The 24,823-nt window shown below is 50.2% G+C and overlaps 1 protein-coding gene across 3 annotated transcripts in view; it reads left to right on the top strand.

The window, feature by feature from the left end:
• The window catches only part of BIN3 (bridging integrator 3), a 43,712-nt gene that overhangs the window by 3,163 nt on the left and 15,726 nt on the right, over positions 1-24,823 (top strand). Inside the window, exons 1-6 of one of the 3 annotated variants that reach the window (XM_013296678.3) lie at positions 5,566-5,659; positions 7,498-7,546; positions 14,559-14,599; positions 15,218-15,279; positions 19,111-19,247; positions 19,543-19,583. In XM_013296678.3, coding sequence (XP_013152132.2) covers positions 15,252-15,279; positions 19,111-19,247; positions 19,543-19,583 — 206 coding nt within the window. In that variant the 5' untranslated portion in view covers positions 5,566-5,659; positions 7,498-7,546; positions 14,559-14,599; positions 15,218-15,251. Of the gene's footprint in view, positions 1-5,541; positions 5,660-7,497; positions 7,547-14,558; positions 14,600-15,217; positions 15,280-19,110; positions 19,248-19,542; positions 19,584-24,823 lie in introns of those variants that run through there. The other 2 variants (XM_055820205.1, XM_055820204.1) reach the window with 2 other exon arrangements.

The raw sequence follows: 24,823 nt of genomic DNA, 5'->3' as shown, positions 1-24,823 counted from the left end.
AGTGCTGTCTTTCTAGGCTAAGCTTTATTTAGAGCAGGAGTAGGCTTGTTTTGGGAAACAGCCTTGCATGGACAGATGAGATGTTTTCTAAATCTTGGCAGAGCTTGGTGGCTTCCTTTAGGCTTTTGCACTGTGGATTGGGGTCTGTTGAACGCATTCATAGTCCCCTCTTCCTCACCGCTCACCTGTGGCCTTGTGTTTTGGAGAAGGGAGGGGAAAATACGCCAGCAACTACCTTGGCGGTCACTCGCTTTTAAAAAATAAAAAGAGAAACAGAGCTTTTCTTGTATCATCACCCTCAATTGCCACAAGCGTCTCATTTGTGGCCACCTAAAGGATTTTATTAAGGTTCGTGGAACCCTGTAAAGCCAAATTTTGTTGCAGCTCATAACCAGACTCCCAAATACCTCCTCTTTTGGTTTCCCAGCTCCTACAGGTGATTTTGCAAACGGGAAGGGGGTTTTAGTAGCGTGACAGCTCAATATCTGAATGCTGCCTCTCGGCACCGCTGCAACAGCTGGTATTTACTGGGAGAAAAAATATGTTAAGCAAATGTTGACAGTGAGGCAGTGCGAAGCACGTGTTTTCATGTTGCAGTGCAGCGTATTATTGGTCTGCAAGGGGGTTGCCGTTGCCGGACTGCTAAACCATATGCCTCTTGGCAGGGAGCTCTTGCTAAGTGGACTAAGGAGCTGGCATCGATTTGAAGTCGGGAGTGGAAATGTGTGGTTATGCGATATTTAACTCCCCAGATCTTTACCAGACGCAATCTAGAATTAAGGTGAATGTGTTCTCTGAAATATTTGGGGATGGAGGTGAGGAAGAGGAGCTGTCTGCCTGGGAAAGGGTGGTTGAATGGGTGGATTTATGCCTGCTAGCAAGGGGAGAGGAGAGCGCGGGGAGGTGGCAGGCATAGCCGGGTTGTAGCGTAAGAGTGTTGGTTATTCATTTTGGTTTCCATGTTTTGGAGCTGCGCTGTGGCCACGTTGGGCAGGTGCGATGCAAACACAGACCAAGGCGCTGTTTTCTTTCCAGTGAATCAATATTGATGTTTTTCGGCACTCAAATCGCAGTCCTGTTGTGGTCAATGGCAACACTCCCCCTTCTCTCCGGGTTTCAACGATACCGGGATTTGGAGATTGAGCACGGGATAAAATTAGATTGGATGAAGCAACTGGATACCAAAGCGGTGAGCGAGGTCCGCGCAGCTCCCAAACACCTCCCTGCACGGCGCTGCCGCGTGTAGCGCCTGTGCAAGGCGGTTTGCGCATCCCAGAGGTGGTATCGCGGTGAAACCGACACGCTGGCGTGCCCTCGGCAAAGCGGGCAGCGCCGGCACATCAGCTCACCGCGGCATCTTGCGGGGTGGAGCAGCTGGCAAGAGTCACGCGCCGCGTCCTCCACCGTGGTGGGAGATGGCAGCGCCTGGTGTGGTCCTTGGAGCGCCATTAGCGCGTGGCTATTAATTACTATTTTTTCCACCTTCTTTGTACAGGTAGCTAAAAAACAGTGTTATAGTTGAGCCACAACCGTGTTTCACAACCATGCTTAAAATGGATATTTTTGTAGCATAGTCAGGGCCTAAAACAGCCTTGCAAAATTCTGCTCGCCCACGCGCCTGGCGTGAGTAATTTTCTTTTGATGGGTGAGTAAAATATCATTATTTTTTTCATGCTCATCTTGGAATGGGTGGGAGAGTAGATTCTGACATTATTTTTGATTTGCTTAACATTGACACCGTGCTTGGCTCTGTGCAAGATGCAGAGGTACAAGCAGCCCCTGCTCCGAAGAGCTCGCCGTCGGCAGGCGCACCTCTCCGCTGCCGAAGTTGAGGAAGGCGCCTCGTTTTGCTGGGCTGACCCAAACCAACGTGAAATGGATGCTGACATCTTTTTTTCCTTCTCCCCTGCTGCAAGGGCTGACCCTGACATCCGTTTGTGGCTTAATGCCTATGAGTTTGTAGGGACGGGGTTGAAATGCAGGTGGGAGCGCACGCCTGCGGGGATGGATGCGTGTATTTCCGAGGGACCGTATCCCCACGTCGCTCCTCTCCCTGCCTCTCACCACCCCGTGACCTCCCCTCTCGTCTCCACCAAAGAGAAAACCCAAACCAGATTTTGGCGCAGAGTCTCCCTCGACATAAGCTGTTTGTGATCCGTTTGAATAATTTTTTCCTTTTTTTGCCTTCGCGCTGTGTTTGGAGCGGTTGCTATGAGTTCCTACGAGGCGGGGGGAGTGGGGTGGGACGGTGCATGCAGTTTCCATGGACACGATGTAGTACATTGAGGCATCCGGAGCGATGCTTGAGATTAATGTCTAACCCGTGTCTGCCTTCGTGCCTTTCTCACGTGGGCAGGGCTGGGATCCCCACTGCGCCGAGGGCTCGCTCTGGGGCAGCCCGCATGGCCACGGATTTGCAGTTTTTGGTGTTTTTTGTAGGAAGCCCAAAGTTGTGAGACCCGTGGTGTGAGTGCCCCGGGTTGGTTTTCTTGGCGTGCATGTGCACAGCACCACGTGCCCTGCCAGCCTTCGCCGCTTTTCCTCTCCTCGCGCCCTGTGCAGGCTGCGTTCAGCACTTGTTGGGACTTAAGAACACTAATGAGATAATTACTCCTGCTTCAGCAGCTACTGATGATGGTCGCAGCTGCCCTTGAACTTGCAGGGTTCTCTGACTTTCCCACATCACAGAAAGTTCCTTCCCTAACACCGATGTCTTGTAGTGATGCTTACCTTAGTGCAGAAGGCATGGGGAGGAGAAGTGGCCAGCACGGAGATCCTTGCTCAAACTCACTTGATAATGGCAATGAGAAAGTGAAAGTTGTTATCTCCACATTCGCATCCTTCCTCGGATGTTTCCGACCTTCCTCTTGATGTTTGCAGGAGCGCTTTGATCTCTCCTGGATAGCAGTTAGCCCCATGAACGGGCAGGTCTCCTGGCTGCAATTACACCTCAACCCGGAGTCCTCTTCCAGAGCAGGAGCTCAGAAAACCCCAGATGAGGGGAAGGGCCTCTGGCTGTCACAGGGGGAGTTTCTGGGGTAGCTCAGGGCCAGTTTTTGGCTTCACGGAGGATCAAGTGTAAATGGGTGGTTTAGCAGAAGCCCTCGGCATGCCGCATGCCAAAATCTTTGGGACGACTGGCCTTGGTGGGTTGGGGTCACCCTCGCCGCGCAGGAGGCTGGGTATCGTCCTCCTGGCTGCATGCAGAGAGAGGTTTCTTTCCGGTCAAAGAATTGGGATTTTTGGTGGAAATTCAAAAAGTGAAAAGCTCTGGCAGAAATCCAGGCTGCACTGGCTTGCTGGCGCTTGGGGTTTCGATGAGAGGGAGAGAGAGAAGAAAAAAGAAAAAAAAGCCCTGAAACTTTCCACGGGAAGTGGGCACTTTTCACAAAACATGAGTTGAGTTGACAGTCTGACGGTGGTGGTACCGATAAAAACTGGTTGTTACCACTGGTTCATACCACAGCAAGACCTGCGGGTCCCTGGCAAAAGCCGTGGCAGAAATACTGATTTTGGTGGTGCGCGGTTGCCAGAGACTTGGCGTCGTTTTTCCTAAGTGTCTGGGTAATTAACCTCCAAAACACGATGCGAGCGAGCACATCGCCCCGGCGTTGGTTCTCCCTGCCCCTTCCCTCACCTGCTGCTTGTCCACCCTCTGTCCACCCTTCCTTCTCTCCCCAGCCCCTGGTTTTGGGGGGGCTTATCAGCTGTGGGTGAAAATGCTGCGTGTTTATCCCTTGCTTATCTGCAAGGGGTCTTCTGGGGCCTGATTAGGGGTTGCAAAGCGATGTTCGGATGAAAGGTGCCACGGGGGAAAGGGTCACATCCACCACCCCTTATTTATCTGATCGCCAGCTGGGCTCCCCAGCCTCCCCGCCGCCTGCTCCGGGCCAGGGCTGGTGCCAAGGTTTGATGTCCTGCTCGGTCCAATGCAGCAAAAGGACCATCGCCTCCCTAAATTAGCAATGATTTAGTCTGATTCACGCTGGCAATTCCTGCGTGCCTTCGTTTCAGGGGACTGGCGGAGAGTGGGAGGGGGAGCTACATGTTTTAAACTCCAGCTCCCTGCAGACCTCATTGAGCTGTATTCCCCCCCTGCCTGCGAGGTTTGTTTGCAACTCTCCTGTGCATCCAGAGGAGAATTAGCTGCTTTGGTGTGTGGCCCTGGGTTTGCACATGGAAAAGCCAAGTAAATATATGACATTGCTGGGGAAACTTCAGAGAAAATTAGCCACAGCTTCTCCCACCTTCCCCTCCCTGGGGTTCCTGAGCATCCCCGAGTAGAAGCTTGCAGGATTCTCTCCACCCACACTTTTTTTCCTACTTTAAGCTCTTCCCACCCCCTCCCTGCAGTGCTTCGCCCTCCTCCCTCCCAGCTGAACCCCACTGCTTTCCCAAAGTCCTGGTGACCTCCCTGGGGGGGTTGCTGGCCTGGGCCAGGGGCCAGGATGCTCCCCAGCCCTGTGGCGCAGGGGGGGACCGGGGTGGGAAGGCTCTGGCTGTGACTCAGCTCGCTCGCGCTCTTCAGGAACAGGATTTCAAGGGATTTCACACCCCAAACACAACCCCAGCTTTCTCTCGCTCAGCAGAAATGAGATATCAGAAAAATGTACCGATTCTGGTTTTCCTTTGGTCTACATAGACCCGTGCTCAGCTCTTGACGTAACGGTGATAACCATGCCAGGCTGGTAATCCGTGGCAGTAAAACTGACCCATCTCTTTCCCGTTTCTTTGCGTGACGCCTGTCGTACATTTCCTAAACAGAATAAAACACCCAGTGGCTCTTAATTTTTAAGCATATGGTTGTAACGCGCTGTGTTGTCTCCCTGTTTTGCAGGCTGGGATGGCGACTCACGGAGAGGCAAAAAGTCTCAGTGCCAGCAGCAGCTTGCTGTTGTGTTTTGAGACATGGGGTGGATCTGTTTGTTTTAAAAGCTAAGATATGGATCTTTTTTTTCTTTCCTACAGCTTTTGTTCCTTCTTATGCATCCCATATTAAAAGGCAAAGATTCAGCAACCAGGAGGAAGATTATCTCAAATTGTAAAACAGAAAAAAGAAGAAAAAAAAAAAAAAGTAATTGGTGAATAGACATTACTTGTGTGGGGTTATTTTTAAGAGGTTTTACCGAGACAGACATAATTAGCCAACTGGCATCACGATGCTAATAGAGATATTTACTGCTTCAAAGTGTATTTGCAGTGTTGTGAAGCGCTCCAGTGACTTTCTTTTGTTCTGGAAGAAAGTAGCTGGGGTTTGGTTTGTTTTTTTTCCCTTCCCCTCTGGGGTGCAGGGAGCCCCTGTCCTCCCTGCTGCCTTTCCCTCAGCTGTTGCCAGCGCTGCCAGCTCAGTGGTACCCAACCGATGCCGATTCACTACTACTGGTTCCCCACTACCAGAATTGCCTCGCTGTAACCCAGCTTGCCAGCAGACAGGGATTGGGATTGCTTCTCTAAATAACCCGTATTGGCCAGGCAAGGGAGAAGGGAAGGTTGTATGCAGGTAATGCTTTAATCACCCTTTTAATTGTGCTTTCCCGCTAGGAACCAGCCCAGCTCCAGCTTGAACCCTGCACTTGCTGCCGTGCTCCTGGAGATTGCCCAGCAGCCACCAGGGCTCGTCGGGCAAACTGGTTTTTCTTGGGATAACTGGCTCCCCTGGGTAAAGACCACATCTTTTTTTCCTCCTTCCACCGAGATAGGCTGATGCCATCACTTCCAAAAACATCGAGTGATGGCACCTGGCTGCAGATGGGACAGCTTGTGCCTGCGAGAGTAAGGGAGGCGCCTCATTTTAGTTTATATTTGACCCATGTAGGAAAACACAAAGAAAAAAAAATCCTTATTTTTTTGCTTTCTTCCTGTAAGGCACCACACACCCAGTTATTGACAGGGTAATTATACACCAGACGAGTGTTTGTTTATAAAAGAAGTGTGATTCACGGCTGCCGGGCCTGCTGCAGGAGCTGGAAAGGGTTAACAACCTAAAATTATACTGGTCCCACTGGAGAACCATAAACAGGAAGTTCTCCAGAAAAACTTAAATTTAAACCTGGTGACTCAGGTTGGCTTGTGCTCCCTGAGCCACTCGGGAGGTACACAGGGGTTGTAACCCCTGTTTATTACCGGTGGCTAATTACACTGTTGGTTTGAAAACAGCGGCAAAGATGGGCAGAAGCGATGACGGGAGGGATCAGGTTGTCGGATAATCTTGGTTTTGGTTTGTCCGCATGGATGACGTGTCACTTCGTCGTGAGCGCTTTCCCCTGTCGTGTGGCATTGCTCATAGCTGGGTTTTACAGCATGTTATGCTAATAAAAATATTTTCTGGGGTTCCAGTTGTCTGGTCGAGCAGTGTTGTAGCAGCACTGGTGGGGAGGAACTTCTAAGTAAAGCTGGTGAGAAGCTAACGGAGAACCAGGCATGTGTGTGCTGCCCGGCGGTGAGAAAAGCCAGCCTGGGGGGCAGCGTGACCGGTGGCCAAGCCAGAGTCCTAAAACACGTCTTATTAGCTTAGACTTTTGGTAGCAGCATGAGAATTTGGACTGGTCCAGGAGGGGACTCTGGCACCTTCCCAAGAAGCGCCTGGGGTGGATTTGGGATGGGATGCTGATGCTGCCAAGCCTCAGGCATGCTCTAGTTGAGGCATCTCTGTGAAAAGATACTTGCGTTTCACGATGAGACCAATTTTTGCTTTTTAGTTAAAACAGCATGATGCAGAAAACGTTGAGAGATTTTGGATGAGACGCTTTAACCAAGCAGCACCTCTTTAACTTAATCAAATACATTGAAAACAGCAATTGAATTCCTGGATTTTCATTATACTGATAGGTGAAAGAAATTCAATTATTTTCAGGAGGGCTGCGTGGCTGTAACCATCTGACCCAGCCATCTTTACATGTGTTGTGTAATTTATTTTGAGTACTCTTCACCTTTGAGCTAGCTCGCGTGGGGAAAAATCATTCAGGTAACCCAGATTTGACTAGCAACCATATTAAAGATTTTAAGAATGAAGGCTGTTCTGCTGGCAGGTGAGCTGCTCCTACAGCTGTTGTATCAGAGAAATCCTTTGAAGCAGCTCACAGCTCCAGACACTTGGGTTGTTACTTTTTTTAATATCCTCTTTCTAAATATTTACAGGGTTTGGTTTTTTTTATTTTTTTTTTCTTCCCTCCCCTTCAGAATTGGTTTTAAACATAGCAATGCTCTTCAGCAGTTCGTTTTGCCCAGGAATGCCTGGAGCATCCCTTGCATTTATTTGCCTTCCCGGGATGGCGGGAGGGTGGGGAAAGGGATGTGCTGCAGCCGGCGATGGAGGTGCTGACCTCGCAGGAGACACTGGCTCTCGGAGGGGGAGCATGCTGCACGGAAAGGGGTGCTGTGGCCCCAGGAAGAAGCCCTGCTCACCCCAAACCCCATCATCGAGGACGAGACGCGCGGGGCCGGGCTGCTTGAGGCCAGCATCGCTTGCTTACACCTTCCCTCTTCTCTCTTTTCCAGGATACCGTTCAAGATCGGGCAGCCCAAGAAACAGATTGTACCCAAGACAGTGAGTAAACCAGTTCCCCCTTTTTAGATCCAGCCTTTGATCATGTGGCTGATGAGTCAAGCCGGCACTTTGACTCGTCCCATTTTGCGAGCGTGTGCGTGTGCGCGCGCGTGGGAGGGAGATGTGAGCGAGCAGAACCTGTTGCCGCGTGTGACCAGCGCTTGGTTCCTCGTGCAAGGAGTGAGGGGGAGCCCCAACCAGGGAGAGTATTTTGGTTTGGGATCTGTTTCTTTTTTTTTTTTTTTTCTTCTTTTTTTTTGGGGGGGGGGGGGAGTGGGGTGAGGGGAAGAGCTCTTTTGGTCTGGCACAGTTTTCCTCGGAGATGGCTGAACGGGCTTCCTTCCTTCCTTCCTTCTTTCAGCAATGGCTTGTTTGTTCATCCTTTCTGAGCAGATGGAGGAGGAGGAGTGGTTCAGATCGCTGAATATAACTGTTTCCAAAGAAAGGCTTATAAGCTGAGATGCTTAGTGCTCGGGCGTGAATTAATTTGTGCTGCACAGCATTTGCTTTAAAAGCAAATTAAAAAAGCATTTTGTATTCTCATGTATTTGAGACTCCTATCCCAAGTGCTGTTGCTTGCAGCTGGCTGTGGTATTTTCCTTTCTTAAGCAGATTGTCTTTGCATTTGTCCTGTGCAAAAAAAGCTGTGGGACCTCACAGTAGCTGTCCCTGAAAACTAACCTGCATACCTGCTCTAAAATAAGAGCCCCGACAGCGAGCGCGGTGGAGACCTTGTCTTTATAACGGCATTGGTGACCTAATCCCTTGAACAGACTAACATCTCTGATCCTTCCTCTCTGGGACACTCATCACGGCTAATTCCTCAGGATGCGTGGGCATTTGTGTTTACGGGGCAGTTTCTCCTTGGGACATGACATTTTCCCCTGGAGGCAGAGGGCTAATTCTGCCACTCCCTTGATGGCTTGATTGTCATATTTTATTTTAAAGGGTTTGGTAGTTGTCTGCTGTCATAGAGCAGCAATTTTCTGTAACAGCTCCAAACTGTCAGTATAAAATTTAAGCCAGGCAGGCGATGAAGGCAAGGGCTGATAAAATTCCTCAATGGTTTTTGCATCTCTTCAGCTGCCCTTTTTCCAGGGGCTGATGACCTGCTGCCATCTGCGGTCCCCCGGGGGAGGCAGCCCCCCAGCCTCAGGTCTTCACACCTCTTCCAGTTCATTTCAGGAGCCCCCACGTTGCCTCTCTTCATGGGATTTTGCCTCCCGTCCACTTTCCTGGTGTTTCCAACACCGATGTCCTTCCAGGCTGTCACAAGAACCAACTGCTCTGCAGCTTTGGGTGTCTTGGCCGGCTTTCTTGGTCGTCTCCATCCCACCCATTCTCACATCTGAGCTGACTATATTTTTTTTCTCTTGCCAGCGCTTGCTGGTTTCCCTCTGCTTCTGCTGAGTTTGCTGTTGCAAGGGGTTTGTCGGAGAGACCTTGTTCCCCTGTGCCGTGCTCCATTGCTGCTGAAATCAGCCGTCCCTGAGCTGCAGCAGGAGCTCGGGCTCCATGCAGATGAACGGTTGCACCTCTGAGAGCTTGCCTTCCCCTGAGCTGCTGGTATGTGCTGTTCTGAGGCAGTTGGCAGGCATTGCTTATATATATATATATATATATATATATATATATGTGTGTGTGTGTGTGTGTGTGTATTAAATAGAACAGCTCAGAATATCCGGCAGGCAGAGGTTCATTCAGCAGCATGAGTGTTTCCAGGCCTTTTCCCTTTCCTTCCTTCCTTCCTTCCCTATCTTCCTCAGCTCCCCCAAGAAGAACAACAAGTTTTTGTGTCAACGACTCGGTAGCTCAGAGTTGGATGCTGCTTTTTAAATGGCTTCCACTTGCCTTGTGTTAACGATGGCGATACTCTCCAGGCAGGCAGCAGATACGTGGAAAGCAGAAAACAGGAAGCCCAAAGCTTTGCAACCTCACAGTAAGTGTAAAGTGCAGCTCTTCAAAGAAGAACAAACGACAGGAAACCACGGATCTCCCCTGGGAGCGAGGCGTTCAGCGTCGTGGTGTGGAAGTGATGGGACTGCTTTGTAGCTTTAGCGAGCTCGAGGCCCCTAACTTTACCTCCCAGTTGCAGGCTGAGGCGCTCCATCTGTGCGGGCTTTTGGGAACAGCCGTAGCAGCCAAGGTCTGTGATATTCCAGATGTTGGGCTCTGGAGCCCGCTGCAGGAAGTGGGAAGGTGTGGCATCTCCAGGGCTGCATCCCAAGCCGATCAGAAGGGAAGTGGTTGTGGGTAGAGGATCTCCCACTCACAGAGATTGGACCACAAAAGAGGAGGGGGGGGGGAGAGAAAAAAAAAGCGCATTTGTTCGGATCTAACTTTGGCTCTCCGTGAGGCATGTAACTGGAGCGCAGGAGAGGGGAGAATCCTGTAGCTCGCCAGCGAGCCTTTTTTCTTTTCTTGATGAAACGATGCTGGGGCTGGTGTCAAATCTGGGGCGGCAGCAGTACTGAAGAGCAATTTGTCCAGGCTGCAGTGGGAATTAGTCATGACTCCCTATGCCCACTCGCTGCTGAGCCTTTGAAGCAGGGCAGTGTCAGCCGCAGTTTAGCTCTTCAGGTAGAAGGAAACCCCCGTAGAAAATATTGGCTGGTGAACTGAAGTGATCTCCCACCCCCCAGACATGCCTCTGCTTTGTTTCCACCTTAACCTGGGCAAATCCAATTCCAGACAGCATAATCTCTCCCCTGAAAAGAGCAGCTGTCACCGGGCCTGCCGAGAGGCCAGGAGCCGGGTGGGAGGATCTAATGCTCAGAGAGGACCTGCTGTCAGCGGAGCCACAGAGGACACAGTAATACAGCCCAATTAAACTAATGCCCAGTGATAGGAGTTAAACCTGTTAGAATTATATCTCTCTGCAGAATGTTTATTGCTCAAATCTGATGCAGTGATGAAGCCTCTTCTGGCGGAGATGTTCTTCTCCCCCCCAGGACAACTTCGGTGCGAGCAGAGGTTATGCTGGAACCAGAGCTATAGTTGTCTTCCAAGCTCTCTTGCAGCTCCAGCTTGCTGAAGTTCATCTGCGTCACCCCGAGGTTGTACCCTGCTCTTCACCGGGGCTTGGGTTATCTGAGCCGGCAGGTAGCGGGGAAGAAGAGCCAGCCGTGCATCCCCATGGAGCATGGAGCCAAGTCAACAGCTGGGGGAGTCAGCCGGCCCTTGGGATGGGGCAACCCAGTGCACAACCCCTTCTCATCACCCAGGTTTTACCCCTTCCCTCCCTCCCCCAGCTGCACGCTGGCCTGGGCTGACTCAGATGGCTCTCGCCTTCCTCCTCCTTGCTGGCTAACCTTGGGTGAGTCAGCTTGGCAGGGAGCGCAGACCTGAGCTGTGGGCCCGCACGCCTGCCAAGCCTCCCTTCCTTGACTCATCCCAGCAGCTCTGCCTTCCCCAGGGATGTCGGATGGAGGAGCTCCATGAGCAGGAGGATTCCACTGCAGCTGCCGGCCGTCAGCACCTTTCCATTAGGCTCCACCAGTGAGCTGGAAATCCCAGAATAATGGAGTAAATGTCACAGAAGTGGTGGGGTGAACTCAAGTGACACCAGCTAAATAATTTTTTACTCATTTGCGTGCTCTTCCTTCCATCTTTAGCAGGATGTAACTGGTCTCTGCGGCTCGGAGGTGCATCCTTTTTCATTTTCAGCATGCCACCCAAGCAGCCTTTCTCGGAAGCTTTCTCGCGAGGTGGGGATTTGGAGAGCTTGCTGGGTGGTGAAGGCCCAGATACACCTGCACTCCGTGGCGCAGGAGCTCTGCTGTCAGACGCAGAGCGAATATTCACCCACATTGCTTGCCTCCAATTCTCCTCTTGCTTGATGGGATGGCAAAAGCTCAGCAGAAGTTCCAGGTTATAGCACAATTTCTGGCCTAATTGTATGGGTTTCTTTTTTTTTTTTTTTTTTTTTTTTTTTTTTTGAGAGGAGGGAGGAGGAAGCATAAGCTTTCCTCTTTTTCCCAAGACCCACGAAGAAGCTGAGACCACTGGAACATGTAGAAATCAGCTAGTCCTCCTCCTCCAGGAAAAGAAATTAACCTCAGGGGAATAAGAAGGTTCATCACAGTTCCTTATTTCCATCTCTTTGTAGTATTGGCTTTGGTCTTGCTTTGTTGCCTCGTAACCATGGTGTCGATTATGATATTGCCCTTAAAGCAGGAGGGATGTTATCGCAGGTGGAAGGCCCGGTGTTTGCAAACAAAAATAACTGGGTGAAAAAGAAGAACGTCGTTTTATTTCAATGCTTTTAAGAACTCATCGTTCTTTATGTAGATTTAAATAAAAACCCAGAGATGAGCGATCTTGCATTAACTAGCCCGTATGCCTAGAAGAAAAAGCGTTCAGTACAGAAACTCGTTTTGATTTGGGGTTTTCAGAAAGAGGCTGCAGAGAAGTGGGATTATTTTAATATTACAGAAACTTCCCTTTAGGATATTGTAATTTTCTTGCCTGTACTTCTTGTTCTCGTTACTCTTAACGTGATAATCCAATCCATAGCCTTTTGCCGTAAGTGTCGGGTATGTGTGGCCATTGATGATAGCTACCGGGAGCGGGAATTACTGTGTACTCTGCAAAATGTACTTGGCTTGCTGTCAGCTTGTCCTCCTTGCATGCCTCGGATCCGCCGATCGCTTGCTGCCTGCGAATCTGCACGGTGGGAGCACGTGAGAGCAGGTCTCGCCTGCCTCGTGCGTGGGGAGCCCTGCTCCTTGCTGCCTGCGTGGTACCGCTGGGCTCCTGCGATGCAAAGGAGAGCAGCGATGACTGGGAGGGCTACATCAGCCTGCAGACTGTGATGACTGGTAGCCAGTTGCTACTGTGGGCGTGAAAAATAAGAGCAATCCTTGGGCAGCTGTCTCTGCATAGATGGCACTGGAGATGTGAGTCAGGCCGGGCAGCTGAAGTGCCGCCTTGTAGATTCACCTCGATCGTTTGTAGAAAGCGCACAGGCAAACTGGGTTGGGTGTTTTCAGGGAAGCTTGGAAGCCCTGGAAAATTTTTTGGGGGGGTCACATCACCTGGAGGGTTGCAGGGGAGGAAGTTTTGCCTGCCTTCGTATCCGTCAGGCAGCGACGCCTTTTGCTCACCCCCACTCATTGCACAGTAACGGGGGAATCTAACAGCAAAACGCAAGGGGCCGATACTGTTAATTTTTGCAGGTGGTTTCATTTCGTGGCCAAAACCTTTGGTTCTTGGAGGAACTGATTGCTGAGCAGACACGAGGAAGAGCCTCCAAAACAGGGAGAGACTTCCCAACAGTCTCCTGCGGACAGGGCTGGAGCTCCGTGCCAGGGGAAGGATACCACCAGCCTTCAAAGGACATATTTTTGAGTCGTGCCTGACCCTCTCTGGTTTGCAACCAAAACAATTCACACATAAGGCATATAAATAGAGCGCAATACTCCCTGGTTATTTTAGCAGCCGGAACAGCCATAGAAACTGAGGGTGATTTTTACTACGTGCTGGTTACCTGACCTCCAGGCACCAGCTGCTGCGGATTTCTGCAGAACTGTGAACCAGGCAGAAGTCGTGTGAGCTGCCCCCACACTGCTCCATGCCTGTTCTTCAGCGACCATTTTTAGCAGCACAAAAGGGAGCTGGAGCTGGGTGGAGGTTTTTCATCAGCAGGGAGAGCCAGCATGCATCCCCCGGATGGTGGGAGCTGATGGTGTGGACAGCTGTCCGTTGGGGATGGGGCACACTTGCTGCGCTGGGCACCGGCTGCCTTCAGATCGGGCTGGTCGTGTCACTGTGTAGTTCAAGTCTATCTGAAAGCAGAGACCAGAAAGATATTTAAAAAAAGAGGTTTCAAGAAAACTGGGATTACTGGGCTCCGTCTTAAAATACTGGTCTTTTAATAGCAGTTTTGATTGAAAAGCAAGTGTCTTTATTAAGTGTTCTGGTTTCACATAACACTGTTACATCAAGCCTGGGTTTGAAATCCCGAGGACAGCATGAAGATTTGGAACAAACCTTTGGATCCTTCTAGTCCTGGCTGCTTGCAACACTTAGCATTTCCTTAATAGCGGAGTAGCTTGACAACAGAAATGAACCCAGTTTTGATCCCATGACAACAAAAGCGCATGTATTTACTCTTGGCTGGTCAATTGAAATCCATTTGCTTATTTGGTCGACGAGGTGTGGAATGAATGTTTAAGCGTGTGTTAAAACAGTCAGCATGGAAAGAAAGTTCCTTAAAATATCTTGTATCGCTGGAGATTTGCTGCCAGATAGCAAGTAGGAGGAAGCAGTCATTGATGTAGCACCAAGAGAAGGTTGTTCTTGAGCTCTGCGCTCTTTGCCAGCACAGGTTTCTCCTCCCTTGGCGAGGTGTCGCAGTCCACTCGGACCGCTGCTCCAGCTGAAGGATTTCATCGGAGGGAACTGTTGCAGGGAGAAGGAGCCTATGGAGGGGGCAAATAATACGGAGACCGGAGGGCTCAGCAATGGCTTGAGGGGGCTGCGGGGAGGAGAACCATCCTGCTGAGGGATGGGGAAGGAGAGAGCGGCTGGGTGGGGGTCTGGCAGCCAGCCACGGGCAGAGCCACCGCAGGGCACCTCTGCGGCGTGCTGCTGGAGGAGAAGCGGCTCCTCTCAGCTCCTGGGACGATCATGCCTCGGGAAGGGAAAGCGGGCTCGTCCCCTGCCAGCACCGAGCTGACTGTGGGCGCCTGTGTCGGTGCGTGCTAAGTTGCGATCTCTCTGCTTTTAAGGCATTCCCATTTACTCCGTCAGCTTCCAATTCATGTGCTGGAGCACATCCTTGGAATGAGCTGACGCAGTTGGTGGCACTGTCTTTTGCTCTAAGAGAGTCTGGAGGAAAAAAAACCCCAAAACCAACCAAGATTTCATTTACTTTTGAAGTGTAACTCCCATTATGCTTCCCAGGGTTCACGTAGGCATTTCCCGAGGACAGGTTTCCCTGCCCAGGTCGTTGCCACTCCAGGCTCTGCTGCGGTACCTTTGAGCTGATTTCCATCTCGTCTTTCCGCAGGTGGAGAGGGACTTTGAAAGGGAATATGGAAAGCTTCAGCAGTAAGTATCAACCACACCGGTAAAACAGGAACAGTAGCATACTTCTCTGTTGTGCCCTCTCATTGCATCTTCCCAGGAAATTTTAGCCAGTTATGCTCTTCCCAGCAAATCACTCACTGCCCTGTAATTTCTAATTCTTCAGAGTTTCCCTGGTGGCTGGGTGTTCAAAGGTGGCCTAAGAAGTATTTGCAGTGGGGTTGAGGTTTGCAGATTACGGCAACTCTGAAGTAAAAAGTGTAAAATTGCTAGAAAACTGTGGGGTCACCGAACAGCTCAACACCTCTGAGGACAAATATTGGTTTTACCATACTGACTGTGTCACATAAGCTCACACTTATCATCTGGAAGCATTTGGCTTTACCATTTGTGGCAAGTGTGAGGACTTAAGGAAATATGTGACTTTGAATAAGAGATCACCAACTTGAAAAAGTTGAAAACCATCTGAAAACAACCAGAAAAGGTTGAGCAGCACTGAACTTCATAGAGCCTTGCCTGGATATTTTTAACTCACAACAGAAGCCAGCATATTCAGCCCGTAAATGATTTGTTGCACGTATGATACACTTCAGTTTGTTTCTTTCCAAGATTCAGACTTTGCCTTGTTCTCCCATCTTTCAGATTGGAAGATCAGACCAAAAAACTTCAGAAGGATATGAAGAAAAGCACAGATGCAGACTTGGGTATGTGACTGTAGGATACATAGACTGTGAACTTGGCCACAAAGAGATGAAGTGACTTTCTCAAGATCACATGAGTAATCTGTGACAAGTCTGGAAAACAAATCTAGATCTCAGTCCCACTCAGTTTGCTTAGTTACAAGGCCATCTGCATGAGGGCTGCCGAGCAGTATCTCAACCAAGGGAACAGAAAGTATGTTACGGGCTTGGTCCCTGTCTCTTGAGTGGCGGCTTGCTGTGTGGCCTTGGACAAGTCACTTGCTTTTCTTTGCCTCGGTTTCTGCAGCTGAAAAATAGGAGCAATTATGCCAGTTCTCACGTTAGACAGGCAGGAGCAGTCTCCAGCTGAGCCTATTGTGTCGAGCATAGTCACCTACTTCAGTCAAAGGCATCTTACGCTGGCTGAAGCCAAAGGAAGGTGGGACGAGGCTTTGGGGGGTCTGCAGAGCACCACGTAGGCATCGCTGCGTGTGTTTTGCGTCCGAACTGCTGACCTAGCAGCTCTCATTCAGGAATAACCCTGCTTGTTCCCTCGGTGGCTGCTTGCTTTGGCTTGACCTCGTGGCAGTGGGCGATGTAGGAAGCAATAAACAAGTCATCTCTGCGTGTACCGCCGCAGCTGCCCGCTGCTGCCTGCACGGCAGGCTTTTAAACCAAGATGGGAGAGAGGAGATGGAGCAGTCTGGTGGAGGGCAGCTGGGAGAAGTGGATTCGGTGGATGCTGGTTATTAAACCGAGCAGGGCAGCCTGCAGAAACATGCAGCAAAGAGCTGTTTTAAACACAGATGGCTTTTCTCAGCATGTGGTTTGGAGTAGTCCCTATTTGTACCGGGCCCCCACAGCTCCGGAGCCAAGGCAGATGCACCAGCGCAAACAGGTGTGGGCTGGACTGGTCCAACACTCATCTCGTGGGAGCTGGGTTCGCAGAGGGGCAGGGGAGTGGGATGGAGCCCCACTGGCTGCTTTGCCAGCGAGGGGCTGGCAAACGCTGGGCTTCCCATGATACAGACCTTCACCTGGGTGTATGTGTGTGTGCGCGCTCGGATATTGCCAGACGTAAACATGGATCCCAGCTCCTGCCCGCGCGCTCCCACCCTTCCCAGCACGGTGCTGGCACGTACGTGTGCTTGCACAGGGCGAGTGGTGGGAAAGGCACCAGTAACCAGCGCTGCCAGGACTCCTTTCCAGGGTGAAAAATGCCCTTTCTGGGGACTCTGGTCATTGTCAGGGATCCTTGGTAAGTTTTTCCTTGTTAAGGATTCCCCTCCCCTCCCTTGCAGTGGGCGTTGTTTATATGGAGCATTTCAAGTCCCAGAGGAGCTGTGGGAGGACTTTCTTTTTCCGTTCTGCTACATGGCAGAGTCACAAATGAGCCTTGGCCAGATCCAGTAAGATCTGATTTCTCATTTAAAGGCATGAAATCATGAGTGTAAGGGAAGATTTTGAATGTGGCGTGGTGAGGGATGGGTGAAGGCAAAGGAGGTAGATCTGATCGAGTGCTGAGGACTGCTTTCCTCACCTGGCAGTGCCCTTTGCCACGAGGAGATGGCCGTCCTCGCTCAGCCAACACCCGGCCCCCGTATCCGATGAGGATGGCAGCGCAGCAGCCTTGTTGTGTCCTCCTGAGCGTCTTTATTTCTTCCAGTGTACCTCTGTGCTGAGGGGGCTGCTTATTCGCTGCCTGCAAACACTCCCTAGCAAACTGGACCTGGTGGCTTGAGTCTCCACCTTCTGCCAAAAAAGACTCAGAACGAGACCGATTCCTCCGTCTGCATGAAAATGTTCCTGTGAGGCTCGGCCGCTGCTCTGCCAGCTGCAGCAGCGTGGCTGGGAACGGGGTATGGGTTATTAGCAGCACTCTCTGTACTGTGGCTGAAGGTCGTTAACCTCCTTCCCCACCCTCTTTCCAAACAAAATAGGATCTTGAGAAGCAGGAGGATGTTCTTTAATCGGAGAGAAAAGCTTTTCTTTTGAAATGAGGCGCAGGTAACCCACTGGATCACCGTGGCTCTAGAGAGCCAAACTGTTCTCCACTACTTGTGTATCGCGATTCAAACAAGCAGTGCCTCTCTAAAAGTGCCTCCTTTAATTGCAGTCGCGTCTCACGTGCTTCATGAGCAAAGCACCTTAACAGACCCTCCCGAAGCCCACCCCGAGGGGCAGGCGATGCTCTCCTCTCCCATCCCATGTCAGCAATGTGCCTGTTGAGTTTGGATTGAAGAGGTGGCACCCGGAGATGCCCTCCAGGGGTCCCGGCTCCCCGCACAGCAGTGGGGACACACAGCCCCCCCACGGCTGCTTTTTCGGAGCCGTACAGGTGAGGTCAGTGGTGCAGGGGAACTGTCTGGCCCAAAATCTGGCCCAATGTGCCTGACCCCCCCGCCCCCGCCGGGTTCTGGCCTCCCGGTGTGACCCCGGTGCTCACAGCAGCTCCCCTCGCTACAGTACGCTTACAGTTCTCTCCCGATGAAGGGAAACTAATTTTTCTTCCAGCTGAAGGAGTTCTGCCATTCTTAACTCCGTCCCGTTTTGGCACAAATCCTTCCTCAGATGTGGTCACACATATGGATTATATCCCATCTGTTTAAAGGTTTAAATGCCTAAACCCTTAATGTTTGGATAATAGATGGATACGGTAGCTTTGTTATTCTGTAGTTCTGCATTGAGCTTCCCAGCTATTTAGCTTCTGAGCTCTCTGTATAATTGTGTGTAACCTTTAAATCAGAATGTTTAACCCCTTGATTTATGATCTTAAGCCCCATTATTCAGATGACTTTAACTTTTACTATCTGAATGAGTACAGTAGGAGTCTTTCCAAAGCTCATCTGTAGCACGGCTCAAGCATCTGGCTTTCTGATCTTAAACTGGAATAACTTCCAGCAACAGTGCTGACGAAAAAGAACATTTTTTTTTTTTTTTAAGTACCCGTGACTTTTTTTTTCTCCTTTATTCCCATTTATATTGATGCTTGCCTTTTTATAAATCTTTTTTTCCATTCTGTACCTTAGCTATTTTCTTGCTCTTTTTTAGCAGTCCTGTCATAGGGATTTAATTTTCCCTTTGAAGACAAAGTGTTTGGATAGGAAGAGAGATGTCTGATGGAAAACAAGCAGAAGTGCTCAGCGAGGGAGGAACTGAAGCCCGTGAGAGTGTGACGTGGTGTTTCTGGACTTCTTGTGGCAGTCTCAGGGTCTGAAGAGACTTCAGCCTTTACATTTTCCCCTGGCTTCTGGGGTTCATCTCCACGGGCAGAAAAAGTGCTTAGCCAGCTTGTGTCTCTGCTTCTTGTGTAGTGCCTATTTTGAGATTGAAAGAGAAACCTCGTCTTCTAGTCCTGTCAGTCTGGTCCTTTTCCACCAGCACTAAATCCACTTCAAATATATATTTTTGTGAAGCCATTTGAAAGACTTAATGGACTGTGATTTTTTTTCCTCATTGTGGAAGAGCTGTAGTGGGACTGAGAGTGACACTTAATAGTCTGTCAAGAAAAGACGTATAAAAATCCCATCTACATTTTTTTTAAGAGAACAGTGCTTTTGTTAGTCTGGTATTATTTCTGGCAACATCACAAGCCATACATCAGAGTGGTTCAGACTTAACAGATAAAAACAGTTCTCTGTGAATGAATTGATGGCTCTTCCTTTCTTTTCACTCAACTACCAGTGAATATCTTCCTGGAAAGTTGTGCTAAACCCCCTGCCTTGGTGGCTGAAGTCCCTGATTTTTGCCCTTTGTAGATGCAGGTGCCCACCCGGGGTTGTGTGGCTGTCCCACCAGGCAGCCGCTGAGATGTGACCCTCTCTGCTTTCCTTTGCATGCTCCTGTTTCCCACAGCCATGTCCAAGTCGGCCGTCAAAATCTCTTCCGACCTGCTGTCTAACCCCCTGTGTGAGCAGGAGCCCGGCTTTCTGGAGATGGTCATGGCCTTCGACACAGCGATGAAGAGGATGGACTCTTTCAACCAGGAGAAGGTGAGTGTGGGTTTGGCTGAAGAAGGGGAGACCAGGGTGTCCTTCTCTTTTTGTCATCGTCTCCAAGATGCTTCCCACGTGAGTTTCTCTATAACCTTACTCTTCTTCTGACTCTGGTTGTACTGGGGATTTCAGCTCACCTCGAGCACATGGGATGAATTTTCTATTTTTTGGTTAAAGGGTGTTGTGGTTGAAGCTCCTGCCATCCTATGGTAGGCACCGTACAAATGTATCATTGTGCAAACGGGCTTTTTCAACAAGCCTGACATATAATCATTCCTTTTGCTTTCGACAGGTGAATCAGATCCAAAAGACAGTTATAGAGCCTTTGAAAAAGTAAGTACCAACATTGTCTTATGAGCCATATCGAGTGTTTGTCATAACTGTGTACTGCAGGGCTGTGTATCATGGAAAGAGTGGTTGTGGGGTTAGAAACCAACCCTTCTAAAGAGGTGATAGTTCACATCCCTGTGACAAAATCACATCCTCCTTGCTTTACAGCTGGGGCATGGAAGGGTGGGATGGTCTGGCTGAGTCCATACTCCCATTCTGTGACAAGGGTGAAGCCCTTTTGTGTCTCACCCTGCCAGATGCCTTCCTCTGGACTTTCAAGAACACCAGAGATGAGTAATGTGGAATGCATTAAAACCTTCAACTTCCCTCCATTCATGTGTTGGTTACTACCAACACATTGCTACAGCTGGAGAAAAATCGGCTGGGGAGCTGGGGAGCTCTGCAGCAGGCACGGACAGTGCCATCCAGCCCAGGGCGGTGAGCGTTCGCTTGTTTGAACAAAAGCTTGCTTTCAGTGAAAGTTCTTTCATGTTTATAAATCATACATCCGTGCAGGAAAGAAAGAGACGTTGCAGAGCTGTCTTAGCTGGGCAGTGAGCAGGTGCAAAGTACGGGCAGAAAAAGACCCGTAACTGATAACTGACCCAGGATGGGATGTCTCAGGTTCTGGGGGAAGGCTTGCAAACCTCTGCAGGAAAAGCTTCAGACCACGCGTGGGCTGAAGGGCCAGCCTGGGGTGCACGTGGAGGGGAGCCCGCTGCCGAGTCACACCGAGAGCCACCCTGTCACCAGGAGGGGAGGTTTGGAGCCGGACCTGGCTCTGAACTGTGCCCGTCCACAGATTGCACAGCTTGGAATGAAATCCTTATCAGAGAGCGAGAGCTGGAGCTGTTGACAGTGCTGTTCTGGTAGCAGATTTCTGGTTCCCCCCCCCCCCCCCCCCCCTCCCCGTTCCTTGCTAACTGGTGCCGTACGGTGCATCAGTACCAGTCATGCCTCGGCACCGCGGCAATTTTGTCCCCTGGGTCTCACCTGGTGCAAGTACCCTCCGTCTGCACCCTTCCCACCAGCATTAGCAGCCGTAACCAGTGTCGCAGGCTGTACCCCCGAAACATTTAAGGAGTGCTTCAGTTGCGATACCAAATGTCTTCTGAAATCCTGAGATTTGCTGTTTTCTTACAAGAACAGAGCAAGCGAGCGAAAATAAAATAAAATTACTTTAATATGACAGTAAGTGTTGCAAATTGCTGAATAACAATTTTAGTTTAGGTTTGACACAGGGTGGTTTGGGTTTTTTTAAGTTGTTGTTTTCTGCCCAAATCTGAAAGTAAAATCTCATATACCGCTTAGCACATGAGGTTACAGTGTGTTTCTATTCGGGGGATGTTTGGTGACTCAAGTTTCACCTTGGTCATCTATCTACAACCAGAAATTCTTGATTATTTAGGGGAAAAAAAAAAAAAGAGAGAGAAAGAAAAAGAAAGAAAGAAAGAAAGAAAAAAATCCCAGGCTTGTTCTGTGGAATTGTGTTGCTTATTATCTAGATTGTCCTCATGAAAGATACATTAACTTTTTCTTCCAGCATTCTGTTAAAATTGGAAGAAGGGCTTGTGTCTCTGAAATCTTCGTGGTGGTTTTTTTCCTCCCCAACTTGTGCTAGTTGATGAAGGATAATACCTTTCCCGGCAAACCCTGCTTCGTGTTTTAAACCCCGGGCAGTGTATGGGGCTGTTAATTTGAGATCATAAAACCATTTCCACTTTGCTGATGCTTTATTCTGCATTCGTGCAGCGTTTGGCTCAGGGTGCTCTAGATGCTGCCGTAGCACGAATGGTGCAGAAGGGGAAAGTCCCCTTTCCTCTTGCTTCAGGTTGGAGGCAGCTGGGCGAGATCCCGTTGTATTATTCCTGCCGTAGGGAAATATTGGGGGAATAGTGGAGTCTTACAGGACACAGGGGCCGTTGGTTTGTTCCTCCCTGGTGCAGGTGCGGTGCCCGGGAGCACTTTCGCCAAGAGGTTTCAGCTCACAAGGTGTAACGCTGAACTCGCCGGTTATCTGTCTGGTCCTTAGCTAAATGTAAGGGTGTTTACTTCAGCATCCTGGCTGCTTTCCAGTCTTGGCAATTCTCTCCAACTTCCTAAATTTCCATTGGACTTGAATATGGTATTTTTTTTTTTTCCCCCTTCCTGCCCTTTGGCACCTGCAAACAGTTGCTGCGTGCTCTTAAACAGCTTATGTTTCATGCTCGGAGAGGCTGCATCTCCATGCTGAGCGAAAAAATGTTCCTTTCGTTCTCTCCGACTCTCCGCGAACGTAGGTACGTGCATGGCCGAGTCGTGCAGCCAGGAACATTTCTAAGGAGCCCAAGGGTCCATTTTGAAGCTGATGAGATGCAGGAGAGAAATGCAGAGCTTGCACCTCCCCTTGTCCTGCTGGCAGATAAACCCCAGCAACATTTCTAGGATGAAAGTTTCAGATTAATGAAAGCTGCCTTGAGGAGCTCTTCTTATTTCCAGTTAGGTATTGCTTCCCCTCGCAGAGACAGTCCTCCCTAGCCTCTCCCAAACTTGCTTTGACCTAGAAAAAGGCTTTTGCTACAACAGCTGCACTTTATTACATCTTCACTGGTGGTCTTTTATGGTTTATTAGCCAAAGAAACAGATAAGTATAATCCAGGCAATTATCATTAGTGGTAATATATCGTAATCAGAGGCACATGTGCAGTAAAATCTCCATTCAGTTGTCCAGGGATAGTAGGTTTCCGACAAATACTGTAGAATTTGTTGAACCATGGAGAAGAAAGCAGTAGTAGATTTAGAGGGGGGTGGAGGCTCGTATTGTTTAAATCCTTCTGCTTCTGGGGATGTAGGGTTATTCAGAGTTTTGCTTTTTGAGCCCCAAGAAGCCCTTGGCTGGGAATCACTCATTTAATTTCAGGGAAGGAGCAAAGCTCTGGTGAGAATATTGCATATTTCAGCGTTTGGGTTGGGCAGGGAACTGGGGTGGCTGGGAAAGGTCGGGAGGGATCTGCTCTCCTCTTTGGGAGATGCCTGCATAAATTCACACCACATCAGTGAATTTGGGGCAAGGGGGAAGTAAAACAGCTGGTTTTTACTTCACTCTTCCAGTTCTTCACTCCGGCTTGGGTGAGCAGCGAGGTGTATTGGCTGGATTGGGGATCGGTGATAGACTCTGTACTGTCATCTTAGTATTAACGTATTGCGTGTCAGTATTTAAGGAAGGAAGCAGCTTAAATTAGCCAGGTGGTTTGGAGATTCACGGGCTTTAATGCTTTTTACGTTTGGAACCGATTTTCAGTGCCGCAGGGTCTCAGTTTAACAAACTCCAGCTGTCTGAACCTCCCTGGGCATCGGGCTGTCGTGGTCACCCCAGTACGGTACCATCCCCTTGGCTTGGAGCACGGTCCTGCTCCTGTAGCCGAAGCCGAGGAGCTGCTGCGGGATGGGGAGAGGCTGTGGCAGGGGGGACACAGTGGGCATTGCCACCTGGGTGCCATCAACCCAGGCTGGGTGCCATCAGCCCGGGCTGGGTGTCAGCGCAACGGGAGGTCCCAGAGGTACAATCCCAAGAACCGTTCGCAGCAGATTGATGTAGAAATTGAATTAGAGCTGGATGTCTGCAAATATCTGCCAGCGATAGCAACCGGTGCTTGGCATCCACCGAGCATGGGAGGGGGGGTCGTCGTCGTCTTCTTCCCACACCCCTGCCATTAACATGAACCCTGGAGCTGCATTTCCTCGCCGGCAGCCGAAGCAGATAACCGGCCACCAGCAGCCCCAGGGGTACCCGGGACCGGAAGCAGGAAAAGCCGCTTTCATGTCCTTAACGAGCCCCTAATGAGGATTTCGTGCACAAAGCTAGCCACATGGCTGCCTGGCCCCCTCCCGCCGCGCGGGGCTCTCAGCCTAATCCCCAGCTCGCTGCTTTTTTGTACCGTCATCTTCATTTCTGTTCCTTTTCGCTCTGGTCGGAAGGGCTGGTTTTAATTTCCCCCTTCCTGGTGGGTGGACGGGCCCACGACGGACGTGTGGGCACGGGCTGAGGAATGGCAGGCATCCCCCAACATAGCCCAGATGCTTTGGCCTCGTGCTGAGCCATCCTTGGGCCTCTCCAAACTTCCTCCTCATCTCATCCACCGTCACTTTCTTTTGCGTCTGATGCTCCCCAGCTCTGTTCTTCCTTTTTCCCCTGTCCGGTGCCAGCTGTAGATCCTGTCCTCTTCCTTTTGCTTTCGTTATCCAACCGCTTGTCCTTAAAATACCGTAGGGAAGAGCGCATGTGCATGCCAGCCTAGTCCAGCTCACGGGGCTGCCAATGAGAGCGGTCAAGACACTGGCAAACAGGGAGAAATAAAGGTTTTACTATTATTTTTCCCTGAGCTGAAGCCCTAGCACCTCTTTCGCGTTGCTGACGCTAAAAATGGGGACTGGAGGAAGCCGCAGGGTGAGCACTTGGGGATACATCGGGGGTGGAGAGGGAGAGGAAGAGGTGGGATGCTCGGGGACCTTGCTGCAGGCAGGGAAGTGATGGGATGGTCCCACTCTTTGTGCATCCCTGCCACAAGCTGCTCACCGGGTTTGCCGGCAGCCTCCCACTGGAGAGGGAGAGAAGTTTTCAATCTTCAAGGCACCAGACTTGTCAGCTGGGCTGACTAGCGAATGAATCCGGCGGCGGCGGGAATCCTGGTGGCACTTTTATCCTCCGTGGCAGTGTCTCTCCAGCTCTGTCCTTTAATTACGGGAAGCTGAAGGGAGGCTGGAGCGGAGACGAGGTGGCAACATGATTTATAATTCAGAGAATCCAGCGATTTATGGGTTTTTTCCAAGGCTAAACTGTCATCCTAAGAGGAGTTCACCAGTACATTTCCCCCTCTCCCCCGCCCAGCAGCGGGGAGATAGTAATTTGTATTTTCTTTTAGTTATCCCTGTGTATCTCCCCTCACCTGCTCCTCTTAAGCCGCCTGTACTGTAATCCCCGCTCAGCAGCCTTGCCTAAAAAGTGACAGGGAACAACAGCAGCTTATTCTGCAAGCTGCTTTTGTGGCGGGGGCTCTAATGCCCTGTGCTGCTGTTTTACCTTCGCTCCCACTCTGTGTTTTTAGCACCGTACCCACCACGTTTTCTTTTAAGTCGGCTTCAGTTTTCTTTGCTTTGTATTAAAAAAAAAAAAAAAAAGTAAGTCTCGAGTAACAGAGGGCGGTCCTGGGGATTTGTGAGCGGTTACGGCTGTCAGACCCTCTCATCCCCTAGAAAATCAGGGT

This window comes from Falco peregrinus, chromosome 17, assembly GCF_023634155.1.
Source record: "Falco peregrinus isolate bFalPer1 chromosome 17, bFalPer1.pri, whole genome shotgun sequence".
In the NCBI taxonomy this organism is placed as follows: Eukaryota; Metazoa; Chordata; class Aves; order Falconiformes; family Falconidae; genus Falco; species Falco peregrinus.
This window is presented reverse-complemented; position numbering and strand designations above follow the sequence as displayed.